The sequence below is a fragment of the Kogia breviceps genome, chromosome 12 (genome assembly GCF_026419965.1).
Source record: "Kogia breviceps isolate mKogBre1 chromosome 12, mKogBre1 haplotype 1, whole genome shotgun sequence".
NCBI lineage: Eukaryota > Metazoa > Chordata > Mammalia > Artiodactyla > Physeteridae > Kogia > Kogia breviceps.
This window is the reverse complement of record NC_081321.1, coordinates 16,012,114-16,030,158: the sequence shown is the minus strand read 5'-3', so window position 1 is coordinate 16,030,158 and position 18,045 is coordinate 16,012,114. Positions and strand designations below refer to the sequence as shown.

The 18,045-nt window shown below is 41.1% G+C and overlaps 1 protein-coding gene across 1 annotated transcript in view; it reads left to right on the top strand.

Annotated features, from left to right (window-relative positions):
• Positions 1-3: 3 nt before the first annotated feature.
• The window catches only part of RECQL (RecQ like helicase), a 35,813-nt gene continuing 17,771 nt past the window's right edge, over positions 4-18,045 (top strand). The window contains exons 1-5 of the mRNA XM_059080705.2: positions 4-116; positions 2,406-2,453; positions 10,628-10,825; positions 11,710-11,889; positions 15,414-15,520. Coding sequence (XP_058936688.1) covers positions 2,438-2,453; positions 10,628-10,825; positions 11,710-11,889; positions 15,414-15,520 — 501 coding nt within the window. The 5' untranslated portion in view covers positions 4-116; positions 2,406-2,437. The remainder of the gene's footprint in view (positions 117-2,405; positions 2,454-10,627; positions 10,826-11,709; positions 11,890-15,413; positions 15,521-18,045) is intronic.

The following is an 18,045-nucleotide window of genomic DNA, read 5'->3' as shown; positions in this document are numbered from 1 at the left end:
GAAGGGTATTACTTGCAATTGGTTGAAAGGAGCGACCCGGAAGGGTGGATGCTCCAGGCTGGAAAGAAAGGAAAACCTGGTGGCGGGAAGTTTTCGTTGGAGCGCGTCTGAAAGCGGTGCGTAGCGGACCTGAGGCAGGGGCGTTTTGGGGTCGGAGACCGAGGAGGGGAGGATGTTCCTTAACCCCCTGGGGAGACGTTCTGGGGTAACTCCCTTTACCGCTTTGAAAGCGGCTGATGGGGAGGCCGACTCACTTCCTTCCACCAGTACATTGGCGGGGGAGAAACAGGGGCCCTCGCCCTTCTAATGGAACTCTCTATCATCGCTCAGCTCTCATGGAACTCGGTCCTTTAGGGGCACGTTCCACTGCCGACCGGTCTTTTCTTTATCACCAGCCTTTTCCATGCAGGAGGCTTGGGTACCACAGCCTGGTTATTTGCAACCACTGTTTATTGAGAAACGCCACTGGGAACGCCTAAGCGTAAGGGAGGGTATTATTAAATTGCTGTTGCGTCTAAACGCAGGGGGCGAGGAGTTGGAGGTGTGTGTGTGTGATTTAGCCTCTGGTACTTGGTGTGAAGCATTCATGACTGCCTGAGACCCTGTAAAATATTTCCTGAGGATGCTTGCAAAAGTTCAGATACAGCAAGTAAAACCACTGAATCATGGAAGTAGTAAAAGTTCATTGTGTACACACCAAAAAGACAGTTTGCCAACCGGGAGCACTCAAATCGAAACATGGAATTAGGCTCAGGGCTATATTGTTATAAAGCAGCTTGTTTAGTAAGAACTGTTTATTCTTCACACTGATTGGTTATAATATTAACATTTTCTTAAAGGATAGGGAATTGATTAGTGGTTACCTCATAGCAAACTTGGGAAACAGTTGGAGTTTTGCTTCTGATTTCCAGAGGCAGAAACAAAAATGCCCCAGGTCAAGTTAGTCTTTCAAAATAAGCTTTGTTTGTATGTCTGTGCTGGTTTTGTCTGCCCAGAAAATTTTCAAGACTGGTCTCCGTTTGTTTTGGATTTTAACAGTGCCTAGGTATGCTTCTGACACACATGCTATAGATAGCTCCTTAATTTTTGAACGTATTTTATGTTCACATAGATTTTGCTATTAAATCACATCCTTTGGGGAAGGAGTTTATGAGCAGTTTTTTAACAGTATAATCAAAGGAGTCGTTTAAAATAGTGGGGCAAAATGGTTGTAGATTACATCCTTTCATAAGTATAGAAGAAGCCTCTGCTTTCAATCTCAGCAAACCTGAGCCTGCACTATATGCAAGGCACTGTGCTAGGCTATGTGGATACAGATGTGAAGAGACTCAATCCCTGCCCCCTGGAGAAACTTACAGTCTAGAAAAGGAGAATTATATTTCCACAAAGTGGTGAAGACATATTCATATTGATAAAGAATTAGAAGTCCTTGGTTTACTCCCCTCCTTCAGTCTTTTAGTGGTGTGGCCCTTCCAAACTTCTTAGCAAGGTAAAGAAGACCCTACTTATTTTTCCAGCCTAGTGGTGACTACAGAATTCTACATGAGGAAGGGCATAAGGTCAGCAGTTTCAGTAAGGGTAGGGTGATGCTGAAGCTTTGGAGAACATTCTAAGTTAGTTTTGGAAAATATTGGTTTTCCATATCAGAGTTGGGGGAGGTGTTCCTGTAGATTATGGACAATCTAAATAAAGTTCCTACCTTCAACCTCACCTCCTTCCACTTGCTCGTGTGTACTCTTTTAAGTTTTAGTCATTCAGAAATATTTTGAGTTCCTTAATACAAACCAGGCTTTTTCCCCACTTCTGACCTTTTCATGTTCTCTCCCTCTGAAATCGCACCCCTCTGTAGGATACCAATTCCTCTTTTAAGATTGAGGCTAAATTGTAACCCTTTAAAGCAAATATTCAGTAAAATGTTAAATGATTAATTTGAATATTATGTTGATGGGTTTTGCTTCATCTGGGATATTTGAATCTATCCAACTTGTTATTTGTAGAATAGCTTCCACCATCCCAATTTTAGAGACAGGGAAAGGGGCTGAGACGAACAAGTTGCTTAGCTTTGCTAGGATCACACAGTAATTTAGTGGTAAAGCTGTTTAACCTCAAAGCTTTGCTCTTTTTTTTGTGACATCGCTTTGTGTCTGGTGGATATTTGTTCCGTGTTCTTGACGTCATAGTTGTTATTATATGTTTATGTAACTTTGGACACTTCTCTGAAATCTAGAGAATTTTCCATAAAAAAATAGAGTGGGAAGAAGCATGTAGTCCTTATTGGAAGGTCACTGCAGTATATAGTTTACTTTCTAATATTTTTTGTGCTTAGTAATGACAGATTATCATTGAGCATTATCAACAGTACTGTTTTTAAAAAGTTGTTGCTCTGATGTTTCTTTCACTTTTAGAAAGAAATTTGGCTCTCCAATTCAACTTTAGAATGGCATCCATTTCAGGTTAGTGGAGATGATTACATTTTGTAGTTTATTCTCTTCTCTTTCTAATTGCATGTTTTTCTCTGTACCTTCCCCTCAATTTTGCTGTGAACCTTAAACTGCTCTAAAAGTGTCTTAATAGAAATTAATAAAAATAAATTTTAAAAATACTTGTTTTAAAAATTCTGATCATAGAAGTGATTTTTTTCAGTTTTTTTTTTTTTCGTTGTGGGAAAATGTGTTTAATGAAATTTACCATTTTAACTGCTTGTAAGCATACAGTTCAGTGGCACTACGTGCATGGCATTACGTGCATTTGCACGTAATGTGCAAATTGTGCGGTCATCACTATTATCCATCTCCAGAACTTTTTCATCACTCCAAACTGAAACTCGGTACCAGTTAAACCCAGTCCTCCCTTCCCTGCGGCCCCTGGTAACACTATTCTGCTTTCTGTCTCTGTGAATTTGACCATTCTAGGTACCTTATTTAAATGGAATCATACAATATTTGTCCTTTTGTGTCTGGCTTATTTCACTTAAGCATGTCTCTGAGGTTCATCTGTTTTGTAACATGTATCTTTTTAAGGCTGAATCATAGTCCATTGTATGTATATACCACCTTCTCTTTATCCATTTGTCTGTCAGTGGACATTGGGTTATTTCACTTTTTGGCTTTTGTGAATAATGCTGCTACAAACATTGTGTACAAATATCCATTTGAGCCCCTGCTTCCAGTTTTGGGGGGTATATACCTACAAGTGGAATTGCTGGTTAACATGGTATTTCTGTGTTTAATGTTTTGAGGAGCTACCGTACTGTTTTCCATCGTGGCTATACCATTTTCCGTTCCCAAAAAGCAATACATAAGAGTTCCAAGGAATGATATGTTTCTTGATAGCATTCTGGGAACTTAAGAAATTATCAATAGACAATGTAAATCATTTATAAGCTCACTAGTCAGGTTGATACTGTAACATTTAGATGTATTGTTTTTCAACAAAATTTTTAACATTTTGTACATAATGTTTGGTAATGTGATTTTTAAAAGCATAATGTAGATATAGAGTATAGACATATTGTTAAGTAAATTCTATGTTGTAAATATTCTGTTTTTAATACTGTTCAGTATTTTATTGTTTTGAAGTGACATTAAACAATTAACACTTTTAGTGTTAATTGGTGTTGAAGTTTTAGTCTGTCTCCATTTTTAAAATGTAAAAAAGGTTGCATTGAACATCTTTGAATCCAAAGCTTTGTGTGCGTCTCCGATTATTTCCTTAAGTTCCTGTAAGTGGAGCTATTTGAAACGTTTTTAAAGTATAAAAGAAAAACTTCCATTTGAACTTTTCCAGGCAGCTACTCTTGGTATTTTGGTACATTTCCATCCATTGCTTGTTTCTATAAACTTGGCTAGATTCTATTGTACTTATTAGTGAGGTCTTGCTGACTATTCAGTAAAGAAGTGGATGGCAGGAGTGAGGAACTTATTCTATGGTTATTTTGCTGTCCTTTGTAGGATATAGTGAATATGGCCTTTGCTACATACTAGCACTAACAGTGGGGTAACAAGATTAGGTTCTTTTCAAACTTTAAAGAAATGGTTTTCCTAAGTATGGCATCCTTCCATCCACCCCTCAAAACTTTACAATTTATTTAAATATAAATATGAGAAAAATAGTGACATAGATTTTGGCTTTGTCTCATGACTCATTCTCACAGCTTAAGGGTTAATAATAAATAGTAACAATTTAAGTTTTTTTTTTTTTTTTTTTTTTTTTTTTTGCGGTATGCGGGCCTCTCACTGTTGTGGCCTCTCCCGTTGCGGAGCACAGGCTCCGGACGCACAGGCTCAGCGGCCATGGCTCACGGGCTTAGTTGCTCCGCGGCATGTGGGATCTTCCCGGACCAGGGCACGAACCCGTGTCTCCTGCATCGGCAGGCGGATTCTCAACCACTGCGCCACCAGGGAAGCCCTTAAGTTATATTAAATGCTAATACAATTGTTCTTTACTAAGAGGCAAAGGTGAGGGTTTCAGAGATGTTATGGAACCTTGCCTCAGTTCGGTATAGTTATTTTTGGAATGCATAAATGAGTTATTCTACTTAACAAGACTTTAAGCTTTCTCAGTAGGCTGTGATTTCAAAATAACTGAGTAATGACATAGATAAATTTTATTTAAGAGGAGATGCTTATTTTGAATCATTGCCTTTATAATATTGTGCCCCTTTCAAATAACCCACCTCTTCTATTGTTCTACCCACTTGTCGAACTATATTTGAAATGCCTCTGAAGTTGCCTTCACACAGTTTATTGATTTGGATTTGATGGCTTCCCTTGTGGCAAATCACTTTCCTTTCGTTGTTCATTTCAGTATGGGATATTGCTAGAAAATGTGTTGTTTCTGAAGACTGGTACCTCCCTTGCATCAGCTGTAAGCTTAGGAACTCTGGAGTGTGATCCCTGCTCAATACTATGTGCTCTTGAGATATATTATAGTAATAAGCCCTCTTTGTTGTGGATTATTGAAATCTTTCACTTTTCAATCTCATCTCCAATAATACAAGTCATGTGTTGTCCGTGCTGGCAATAGAGGTGATATAATTTTGAACAAAAACATTAAAAGACCCTGATTTATTACAACTGTCTGTATTTTCTTACACTCTTAGTCAATCAGGACTTTATCTAAGGTACGATGATACTGACTTTGTAGCATAGTTTGACATTAACATCTCTGTTACGTAGGATTTGATCAGGAAGCAGAGCCACTATGAGAGGTATAAGGGACTAACTGTAGGGATTCTACTTGGTGTGACTATGGGAAGTGGTTAAGCTCTTTCTTTCTGTCTGTGGCCTGCGGGTCTGGAGCTGGGCCCCAAGCTGGCGGAGCCAGCAGTTAGGAAGAGGAGATGCATATGCAGTGGGGATGCCCAAACAAACTGCTCCCCACGAAGATGAATCTTACCCGAACCTAGATCAGTCTCTTATTGCCTCAAAGCCTCCAGTGTAGGTGATGCAGGACCTGTCAGAATGCTCACGTCCTTCCCCGTGGAGTTGCATATGACCTGGCTGAGTGTGCAGAGAAGCCAAGGGAGGAGAACCAACAGGCTAGAGGAGCTGCAGGCCCTGCTGCTTCCCTAAGGATATCTAGCAGCGGCTGGAATCATGGACCCAGTTGCTGCCCCATGCCAGTGAGGTCACCAGGCCTGACCTTGCCCTGACCTTCTTAAATACGGGAAATATGGCGACGGCTTCACTTCCACCTTCTAAATCTCTGGCTCCCCAACATGATACAGCTGCCCCTGGTCCAACCAAATGTACACCGATCCTCTCCTCCGAAGAGGACAGGAATTCTTTTTATTCATCTTTGGGTGATGCTCAGTCCTCTTCTTGCTGAATCACATCCTTCTTGACAATCTTCTAACTTAAATCCTGAGAATACGAGGTTAGCCACTATTAACACTTTTTACTTTAGAATTTAGGGGAATGGGAGCAGGAACATCAATCAACCCATCCATCCATCCATCAACCAACCAACCACCAACAAGAAAAACCCCAATTTGGCTTATATAAGAATATCAAAATAAGGGAGAAATGCTTAATAGCTATTACAGTTCTTGGTTCTCACCTGATCATGTGGTCATAGCTATTATTTTATAACTGCCTTTTCACCTTCTCGTTCCAGATCCTTTTTTTCTCAGCAAGCACCTCACCTGGTCATGGGGCCTCGCCTGGTGGGATTTGCCTTAGCAGTTAAGTTGTAATGAGTTTTTGTAGTTTTCCATTAACTCTAATCAGAGGACATGGGAGTACCAAAAGACAGCCTAGAGGATCCCCTCCATTCCAGACACGCTTCTCCTTACCTCTGCAGTGTCATAGCAATGCAATTCCCTTTAATAGCCAGGATCACTCACCCAGCCAGCCCAGTAACCCCCTTCTTTACCTGTTGATTTCCTGTCATGAGGAACGCAAACTGGCCAAGTGGTGGTCACCTTCCAGTTAAATGGAACCGTTGCTGTTTCTCCTGGTAGAGGAGTTCTTCCTTGCTAACTAAGACCTCTAGACCAGCAGAGTCCAAAGTTTCAGGGATGGGAAGCAAACATTTCACTAGTGGATCCCGGCCGTGGGAAGAGCGCTATTCACTGTTTTGATAGGTAAGCACACTTCTCTGCCTTCCCCTCGGTCTTTCCTACCGTAATAGTCCTTACTCTTGGGTCAGGAGACCTATGTGTGAACTCAGCCAGTTGCGGAATGTATCTGTTCTAACTATGCCTGCTGGAACTGGGGAAGTAACCACAGAGTACGTTGGAGGACCTCCTAGCGCACTGTATGATGCACCCAAGCAAAACTGCCTTGATCGTCGGCTTTGCTTAAGTCCAGGTCCCTACTCTGACTGGTGGGTCACCATGGCGTTTTAGTTCCCCAGGAGTTAGCAGTTTAGAGTTGATGTCTGGTAATTTCTGAGAAGCTACTTTCCTTTTCCCAACACACAATTACCTTGATAAGTTTCTCTGGAGAAGGATAGTGGAAAGATTTGCCACATAAACTTTTAGCTGTGTAGGAGAGTCCTTTTTCAAAGGGCCCCGACTTCCACTTTATACAAGGGACTCCAGGTCTATAAACTGGCCATTTCTGGGAACTGGTTGAAGGACTATGACTCCGTTGCGGTGATTCAAATCAGTCTTGTGTTTACCAGAATCAGGCCTTTGTATTCTGCCTGTACAGATCAAGTCAGCTATTTCCATTTCAGACATCACGATCAGCTAGCTGCTACTGCCAAAGATCTCTGTGGATCAGACTGTTCTACCCTATTGCCCGGAATGGCAGCCACATCTACCTTTCCTCTGGTCGTGAACTGAATTGCCAGCACTTAGCCCCCATGTCTTAGAATCCATCACGCTCGTTGATTCAGGTAGTCTGGTTCAAAGGCAGTACTTCCCATGGTCATTCCTGGCTTACAGAGAACAGCCACTCCAGCCCTTTTTCCGGATGCTGGGGCTCCCCTCATGAATGCATTTCTTTCAGACTTGGTGAAGGGAGGATCCTCTGGGTCCTCCTGGGGGACCGGACCACAGGAGAGTGGACCATCAACCCACCTGATGATCCACTCTAGCACTCCCATCTCCCTAAGCCTCAGGTCTCCCTCCTTCAGAGCACACCCAGGAAGTCCTAGCCTTTCCACTTCATGGGTACCTACACCTGTGTCATTCCACCCCAACTTTCTGATATTCACCTTTGGGACCCGCTAAGTAAATTATTAGAGCCACTCCTGGCCACTATATTTAGCACACTAAATCTAGAATTTCTTTCTTTCTTTTTTTTTTTTTAAATTTTGTTGTTGGACTATGTCCTGTCTTTTTTTTTTTTTTTTTTTTTAAATACATGTATTTATTTATTTTTGGCTGCGTTGGGTCTTCGTTGCTGCCCGGGCTTTCTCTAGTTGCAGCAAGCGGGGTCTACTGTTCATTGCAGTGCGCGGGCTTCTCACTGCGGTGGTTTCTAGCTCTAGGCATGCGGGCTTCAGTAGTTGTGGCACACGGACTGAGTAGTTGTGGCTCGCGGGCTCTAGAGCTCAGGCTCAGTAGTTGTGTAGCACGGGCTTAGTTGCCCTGTGGCCTGTGGGATCTTCCCGGACCAGGTCTCGAACCCGTGTCCCCCGCATCGGCAGGCGGATTCTCAACCACTGCGCCACCAGGCAAGTCCCTAAATCCAGAATTTCTTATTGAGTCCACGCCAGTAAATTTGGCTTCATTCAATATTGTATGCTGTCCACCTTGATGTAGTAGCCTTAGGACCTATTCCCACATATACTCTCTAGTTTCTGGTGATAGGTATTGGCAAATGCAACTCTTTGGGTGTGTTTCATGTTTTCTCACGGTTCACATTTTTGTACCTCATCCTCTGGGGCCTCGTGGGTCTTGTAGCACTGGAAGGTGGTGGGGGCAGATCCTTCGAGTGATTGGCAAAACTCTTGCAGGGCATCTACCTCAGGAAAGACCATAACAGGCAGGAGGAGGCTGTTTCAGAAAGGGGAGGGTGGGCAAAAAAGACTTGGCAGAATTAGTGGCTCAAGGTCCCCGCTTCGTTGGAATCTGCCCGTATGTTCCCATCCCAATTTCAGGGTCTCACTCCTTCCAAATCAGTGTCCTAATTTTAACAGAGGAGTCCCTGCGAGGTTGGGAATTCAGTTTGTATCATAATTCAGCCACCTGCAGAATTTAAACTTGTTCGTATTCAGTAATCTCAGCACTGTAGCTCCAGGAGATAAGGGTTTTGTTTAGGACAGTCATAGAAACTTTAAGGTCCCTCTATGGACACCCTGCATTTCTCTCATCAAGTGCTCCAGCATACGCGGAAGCAACCAACCAACTCCATTATTCTTACAAAAATGTCCTGTGACAGCAAACACTTGGTCACCCAGAGCATTGCCTTCTATAGATACTTAATTACTGATGTCTGTAGATGATAATTTAACTTCGTCTACTGCACGCTGTGGAGTACCATTATCGCTTCTCCCACTGCAAAGAGGGGTCGTGAATGCCCTTAAATCTAATCGGATCAGAGACTCAATTCCAGGTGGCCCAGGAGTGATTCAGAGAACCCATTGAGGTTCTGATCCTCTGGGACAACATTTGGCATTGGTTAGGGTTCCATCAGAGAAGCTGAATCATTATGAGTGATATAAGGGATTTATGCCCGGGATTAGCCTCTACATGCCCATGGGACCTGGTGAAGAAGTGCATTGCTGGTCTGGAAGACACAAGAGCCAGCAGTAGGGTCAGGAAGATGGATGTGGCATGTGGGAGGATAAGGAAGAGGTGAAACTCACTAGGGCCAAGTGGAACCTGTGTGTCATTGGGACTCACGTGGTGTGTCACTGTCCCCAAGGCTCTGACCTCCAGGATGCTGGTGCGCTTGCCGCAGAAAGTTGCATGTGAACCCAGCCAAGGATTCGAAGAAGCTGAAGAATCTGGGGGTAAACCTGCCGCTCCAGGGAGATTTAGCAGGAGGTAGAGGAATTGGCTTCTGCCCCCTGTCAACGAGGTGAGCCAGCGGATCAGCGACACTGGGAGTGAGCTGTAGCAACGCCTGACCTTATGCCAGCCTCCTGACTGTGAACCTGGCTGCTGTTTCATTTCTACAGACTTCCCTGGTGGCCATCCCTAACCAAGAATCACGCGGGCAGTTGGTACAATACAAAGCCACCGGAGCATCCTGTTCTAAATCGTAACTGTAAGATTTCATCTCATGAAAAGGCACTAAGACTGGACACTGATTGGGAATTCCCTGGTGGTCCGGTGGTTAGGACTCTGTGCTTTCACTGCCGAGGGCCAGGGTTCAATCCCTAGTCAAGGAACTAAGATCCCACGAGCCATGCAGCATGGCCAAGAAAAAAACAAACAAAAAAAAACAAAACAAAAACTGGACACTGATTAATGCAGGCAGATGTTTTAGAAAACACCAATCTATAAAATTTTTCTAGCTTCTACTGATGTGATGTCAAAAGAAATCTCACTTTGACTTTAATATTTGGACTGATTAGAGTCATATGTTAAGGCTTCTTTATAAGTTAGCATGCTGCCCTTGTAATGCCAGTTCCAGTAGCACGCTTGATTTCTCTCTTTACTGTTACATCATTGTGTTTATAATCACCGACTCCTTACCATGTCACAGTATGAACCCAAATATGAATGTTTTTGTAAAATGATAGCTAACTGGTTAGGGTATGACTTTTAAATAATTTCCTCTTGCTTCAAAGTCTGGTCACTCTACTGAAATGATTTAGGCGATGGTTGGACCACTGCCTTACAACATAATAAAAAAAATTATTATTGATTAAATGCTTAACTGTGTGCCAGGTACTGTGTTAAGAACTTTCAATATGCTATCTCATTTAATTTGTTATAGCAGTTCTATGAAAGCTAGGTATTAATATTATCCTCATTTTACAGATAGGGAAATTGAGGCTCAGTTAAGTATAAGGTACTTAGCCTGAGGTCACTCAGCCAGTAAGAGGAAGACCCAAGATTTAACTCGGGGCTGTGTGGCTCCAAAACACATGCTCTTAACCACTCTGCTCTACTACGATAAGTATATAATTTTGATGGTGAAGAATACCCAAAAATCAATAATAAGGAAACCTAAAGTTGTGATTAACTCTGTCTGGTCATTATATCTTTTTTCCTCCCTCATAGCTCTAAGTGAGGAGCTGGATTCTATAACCAGTGAGCTACATGCAGTAGACATTCAAATTCAAGAACTTCTGGAAAGGCAACAGGAGCTTATTCAGAAAAAAAATGTCCTAACAAAGAGAATAAAGCAGTGTTTAGAGAATTCGGACGCTGGGGAGAGCAGCGAATGTGATTCTTCACCTGCCTCTTGGAATAAAGAAGGTTTGCTCTTTTTTTGTTGTTTTTCGTTTTTTCCTTGCCAGTTTTGTTTCTTCTCAGTTCTGTGAACTGGAATTAAATCACTGTGCTTGGGTCAGTGCTTTCTAGTAGCTTAAGAGTTGAAACTGGCCATTCCTTAAGTGGCAGGGGAACTTGGAGGCAGACCGTTCTTTACCCATGTTCTTTTTAAATGAAGCCTTTATTATTCAGAATGTATTATTTTGTCCAAATATGGTTTCAGCAACATTAATCAGTGCTTGGAAAAATGAGATATTTATTTAACTCAGTTTTCTAAGTTTTAACTAGGAAAAATTAAACAATTGAGAAAAAAATTCAGACTCGTTAAAGGGTAGTTCATTCTCCTGCCCTAGTGAACAAACCTTTCTTGATTCAGGATCTTGCCAATATCTTGTTTATCATTAATTGTGGAATACTATAACTCTCGAAAGAATTGAATTGCTTTTGTGGGCCTTTTTTTCCAGTGTTCATTTTTAAACAAGATATTTACACCAAAAATTTCAGGTAATCGTTAACTTTGTTCATGATAGTTGAGTTTTCTATGATGCTATGAATTTCCTGATGGACATGCAGACTGTTTTTCAAATACCTGACCAAGCACCTTTCTCCTCTGTAAGTTATTTATCACCGGCAAATGTTGTCATTTTTTTCTGATGTACTTTTTCTTATGATATATCATTAAATTTGATTTTGCTTAGCATCGTGAATTAAACAGATCTCAAAATTATTGTAAAAGTTAAATTGTCCATAGTATTAAAAGTCATATATTGATCTGATTCTTCTCTATTATAAAAGCGGCCATTCACATATATGTCTCATGCATAATCCTGAATAGTTCTAATCTATCTGGTTTGTTTTTCTCTTTCTAGATTTTCCATGGTCTGGTAAAGTTAAAGATGTTCTGCAAAATGTCTTTAAACTGCAGAAGTTCAGGTCACTTCAGCTGGAAACGATTAATGTAACAATGTCTGGAAAGGAGGTATTTCTCGTTATGCCTACAGGTGGGGGAAAGAGCTTATGCTACCAGTTACCAGCGTTATGTTCAGATGGTGGGTATTAATCAACATTAATTTAACGTGAAGAAACATCGTTTCCCTGAATATATCTTTAAGTCTTTAAAAAAAATGTCTAGCCCTATATTTGCCAAAATCAAGTGCATTTTTGTTTGATTTATCTCTCCACTAATAGACATTTAAAGGATTCACCTAGAGAGGGAATGTTAAAGACTCTGAGTAATTCATTCTTTTATCTGGTTCCTAAAACATCATTAAAAAACATGTTGTAGGAGAAAAAGCACTAGAAAAGGAGTCAGTAGGCCTGGAGTCGAGCCCCAGGTCTTTGTGGAGTGTCTGCTGTGGTGTTAGGCCCTGGAGATACCGGAGTCAGCAAATGTACGTGGTCCTTGTTTTCACAGAGCTCAGTGGCCAGCAGTGCTTTCTCAAACTTTAATGTGCATAGAGTCAGCTGCTAATCTGATCAACATGCAGATTCTAATTTAGTGTGAGACCCAAGAGCTTGCATTTCTGACAGGCTCTCAGATGACACTGATGCTGCTGTCTGGGGGCTACCAGGGGTATAGAGCAGGGTCAACAGACTTCCTCGAGGAGCCAGTCAGTAAATGGGAGAGGCTCTGCGGTCCGTGAGGTCTGTGCCGACTGCTCAGCTGCCAGTGTAGCAGGAAAGCAGCCACAGACGATAGGTAAAGGGATGGCTGTGGCTGTGTTCCAGGAAAACCTTATTTACAAAAACAAGCAACTGGCCCTTAGTTTGTTGACCCCTGGTCTAGAGAATACAGCTTAATTGCAAGCAATTGCATTAAGGGTTTTGTGATAAAGGTTTTAATAGGGAATTAAGTCAGTGCAAAGATCTGGTCTGGAGGCTATTAGGGAAAGCCTGAGGAAGTGGCTTTTTTTAATTTTAATTTTTTTTTCATTGAAGTATAGTTGATTTACAGTGCTGTGTTCCAGGTGTACAGCAAAGTGATTCAATTATACATATATATGTATATCTATATTTTCAGATTCTTTTCCCTTATAGGTTATTACAAAATATTCAGTAGAGTTTCCTGTGCTCTACAGCAGGTCCTTGTTGGTTATCTGTTTTATATATAGTAGTGTGTATATGTTAATCCCAAACTCCTAATTTATCCCTCCCTTCCCCTTTCCCCTTTGGTAACTATAAGTTTGTTTTCTGTGTCTGTGGGTCTGTTTCTGTTTTGTAAATAAGTTCATTTGTATCTTCTTCAAAAAATTTTTTTAAGATTCCACATATAAGTGATATATGATATTTGTCTTTCTCTGTCTGGCTTAGTTCACTTAGTATGATAATCTCTAGGTCCATCCATGTTGCTGCAAATGGCATTATTTCATTCTTTTTTATGGCCGAGTAATATTCCATAGTGTGTTTTTGTGTGTGTGTGTGTGTGTGTGTGTGTGTGTGCCTAAAAGTGAGAGAACATGCATGGTGTGGGGTATTCAATAACCTGGAATCATTTTAGTGTGGCAGGCAGTGAAGGGCAAGACGTGTGGAAAGGGTCTTTAAAGGTATTTTTAAAACTTTTCCTTAGATCAGTGGAAAGCTATTGAAGGGTCTTAAACAGGTAAGAGACTTGTCAGATTTGTGGTTTAGAAGGATAATTCCAGCAGGTGGAGGAATTCCAGAAATATTTAGGAGGTAGGTTCAGTAGGCCTTGGTATTCACTGGATACAGGACTAGGAGAAGAGATAGTCCAGCTGCCCAGATTTGAGGCTGGGACAGATGGTGAAGTTGTTCACTGAAACAGGGTCCATTGGAGAAAGAACTTATTTGGGAAGGGAGAGGGAAAGTGATGGATTTAATTTGGGGCCTGTTGAATTTATGATGCCTGCAAGATATCCAGGTAGAATTGTCCTCTGAGCAGGAGGATGTTTGAGTGGAAAGCTTGGGTCTGAGAGATCTGAGGTTGCTGGGCTGGAGGCTGTTAATATGCAGATGGCCATTGAAGCGAATATATCATCCCGAGCAGAGTGAGAAGAGCGCCCAGAACAGAAACCAGAACACCAAGAGTTTAGGGATAAACAGAGAAAGAGGGCCTTACAGAGAAGGCTAAGTTAGAGTAGCAAAGTGCAGAAGGGTAGTCAGGAGAGTATGGTGTTATCAGAAGCCTGGAGAAGGGAGTATTTCAAGCAGGGAGTAGTTAATAGTGATGACTGTTGGCAGAAGGTCAAATAAAACAAGGACATGGAAGTTCCAGTGGACTTAGTGACAAGGGACTCAAATATGACCTTGGCTAGAGCAGCTTGAGTAAAATGGTTGGGTGGAAAGCAAAGAGCAATTGTTTGGGAGAGAGTAGGAGTGAGAAAGTGGAACAAGTGAAAGGGACACTCCTGGGAAAGAATTGCTATGCAGGAAAAAAGACAGGGGGCCCTGAATTAGGTGTTCAGGGTTTCCTCAAATTTGAGAGAGACTTGACCGTGTTTAAACGTCATGAGGGACTTCCCTGGTGGTCCAGTGGTTAAGATTCCGCACTTGCACTGCAGGGGGCACGGGTTTGATCCGCGGTCGGGGAACTAAGGTCCTACATGCCATATAGGGTGGCCAAAAAGTAAAATAAAATAAGGTAAGATGATAAGATAAAATAAAATAGTAATGAGAAGGTGACAGTAATGAGGGAGAAAGTGAAAATACAGGAGAGAGGACTAATTGAGAGGGTAAAATCCTTGATAAGGTCTTAATCTTGAGTATATTTTTTAAACTGGTCTGCTTTCTGCCCTAGGTTCTTTTAAGGAACAAACTACAGAAACATAAGAATGTAGGGAGGATTTTAACAATGTAGAATAGCTTTTGTAGCTGCTGCAAACAATTTCAGTTCTCAGAGAAAGGGGATATACTACGAGAACTTGAGTCAGTCAATGAACACTTCACTTATTTCTGATCCGACTAAATCTGGTGCAGTAAGTGAATGGATACTCATGTAACTCATTCTAGATGATACAAGTTGCTATGTTTTCTTTGGAAAGCTAACTGGATGGTATTTGACTTGATTTATATCATTTTACTGAGATTACAAATACTGAATGTTAAAAGTGATAGTAAATTCAAAATGATAACATCTATCTATATATATATTTTTTGTTGTTGATTTTTGTTGGGTCTTTTTGCGGTACATGGGCCTCTCACTGTTGTGGCCTCTCCCGTTGCGGAGCACAGGCTCCGGACGCGCAGGCTCAGCGGCCATGGCTCACGGGCCCAGCCGCTCCATGGCATGTGAGATCTTCCCGGACCGGGGTACGAACCCGTGTCCCCTGCATTGGCAGGCGGACTCTCAACCACTGCGCCACCAGGGAAGCCCTATCTATATTTTTATAAGACTGATAGGGTGAGAGATTTCTGTTTATCTTATAACTGTTTATTTGGCTTATTGTTTATTTGTATCTAACTCCTTTATTAATGAGGGTAAGAAATAGGTGGTATATTGCTAAGGCTGCATTGAAAATCAGTCCAAATTGATAGGCAGGGCCACAAGTTACAGTAAAGAAGGTAAACTCATCCTGGTGGTGATGTAAAATTTAAAGTAGATTTCTTTCTCTTTTAGGTTTTACACTCGTGATTTGCCCATTGATCTCCCTTATGGAAGACCAATTAATGGTTTTGAAACAATTAGGAATTTCAGCTACCATGTTAAATGCTTCTAGTTCTAAGGTATGCATCTGTGGCTTTTATTATATTTTATTTTTAATTTACACTCTTCATTGAAGTAGGAACCTTAGCTACAATTGAGTTGCTTATAAAATTAAAAAACTGATAACTGTTTACGTTGGAGTCGAAAATTACTGCTCATAGGTCAATTCTAGCCCACTGCCTATTGTGTGTGGTCTGTGAAGTAAGATTAGTTTTTATATTTTTAAATGGTCAAAAAAATCAAAAGAAGAATAGTATTTTGTGAAGTGTGAAAGTTACATGAAATTCAAATTTCAGTGGCCATAAATAATGTTCCGTTGAAACAGAATCATGCTGGTTCTTTTTTTTGGCGGTACGCGGGCCTCTCACTGTTGTGGTCTCTCCCGTTGCGGAGCACAGGCTCCGGACATGCAGGCTCAGCGGCCATGGCTCACGGGCCCAGCCGCTCCGCGGCATGTGGGATCTTCCCAGACCGGGGCACGAACCCGTGTCCCCTGCATCGGCGCGCGGACTCTCAACCACCCTGCTACCAGGGAAGCCCCATGCTGGTTCTTTTATGTGTAGTCTGTGACTGTTTTCATGCTGTAATGGCAGAGTTGAGTAGCTGTGATATGGACTACAACACCTAATATTTTTTTTTTTTTTTTTTTTTTCGGTACGTGGGCCTCTCACTGTTGTGGCCTCTCCCGTTGCGGGGCACAGGCTCCGGACGCGCAGGCTCAGTGGCCATGGCTCACGGGCCCAGCCGCTCCGCGGCATGTGGGATCTTCCCGGACCGGGGCACGAACCCGTATCCCCTGCATCGGCAGGCGGATTCTCAACCACTGCGCCACCAGGGAAGCCCAACACCTAATATTTTTTATCTGGCACTTTGCAGGAAATATTTGCTGACTGTTTTACAGTATCCATTCTAAAATAGTGAGCAAGAATTTCTTATTATGCGATATAATTAAATACAAAAAATGAATTAGTAACAAGATACCCAACCCCTTGGGAATGGATTCTCTTACCTTTATCTGTAGAATAAAGCATTTCCAAGGTGTTTGTTTTTTAAAAAGCATATTATTGAAAAATTTAAAAATATACAAAAGTAGAGAGAATAGTATAAAAACTGCCATGTATCCGTTAAGTACCTTTAACAGTTATCAGCATATGACCAATTTTTTTCATCTATATACCCCCAATTTCCCTTCCTGCCCACCCTTGGTTTATTTATTTGGGACAAGTCCAAGACATCATATCATTTCAGTTGTAGCTGCTTCTTCAGTGTGTATCTCTAACATTTTAAAAAGGTAACTACAATGCCATTATCACATCTAAAAAATTTAGTATTAGTTCCTTAAAACCATGAAATAAAAAGATTCAGATTTCTGTCTCATCAAATGTTGTTATTTTTTTAAATCATGGTCCAGATAAGGTTCAGGCATTATGTTGTATTGGTTGGTATATCCATAGGTTTCCCTTATTTCTTGTTTGTTTCCCACGCAAATTATTGTTTAGGTTGGTTTTTTTGTTTGTTTTTTTGTCCTATACTTTCCTATATTTTGTCTCTTCTTTATTGTATTCTTGTGATGTTGTTTCACTTGTTCCTTTTAGTTAGATCTAAAAGCTTGACTGTATTTGGGCTTTCTTTTCTTTTCTTTTTTTGGGCAAGAGTATACTTTCCCCTGGTATCTCTCAGGAGGTATGTAATACCCAGTTATATTTTTGTGACATCAGCTTGATCAGTGGGTTCAGCTTATGTCTGCCTGCTCTATAATTATCAAGTTCTCTATCACCTTTTCATCTAATGGTTTTTTAGCAGCCACCAATGATTATTGCCTACCTTAGAGCATTATTTAATTAGGGGGTTACAAGATGGTGATTTCTAATTCTCACTTTTTCTTATATTAGCTAGACTTTTTCTGTAAAAAAGAACTTTTTCCGTATTAACTCTTTTGCAGATGGAAAGTTCTTTCCCTTTCTTTACCAATTTTCAGAAAGAGTTGGTTTTCCAGTATTCTCCGAAGGTGGTCAATAAGTTTTTTTTTTTTTTTCCAAGTATCATTGTAAATTTAACGGATTTTTAACATGCTTGATGTCTTTTGATCCATAGTTATTATTCTTTTTTTATGGTGAAATAGTCCCATCTTTGAGTAGTGAGAGTCTATCTAAGGTGGCTCCTAAATCTAGCTCATCGCTTTTAAGTCTTTGCTTTCTTTTATAAGATACTCTGTGCTCACTTTATATATTTCCTCCCAGCCCTAAAGTCAGCTATGTCTTCAGGAAGCCCTGGTTCTCCTAGTCTTTCCCATATAATTTTGTTTTATTTAAACTCTTGTGTCATTATAACTGCTTTCTCATTCACCAAAATGAATCTGTGGAGAACACTGCCTTCTCATGTTGCACTTCTTTAAAACTGAGAAAGAGAGTAATAATAATGGAAAGTACAGTTGACCTTTAAACAACATGAGGGTTGGGGGCCCCTAACCATACACACAGTCAGAAACCTGTGGGTGACTTGTAGTCAGCTCTCCTCATTTCAGGGGTTCAACCAACTGGAGATC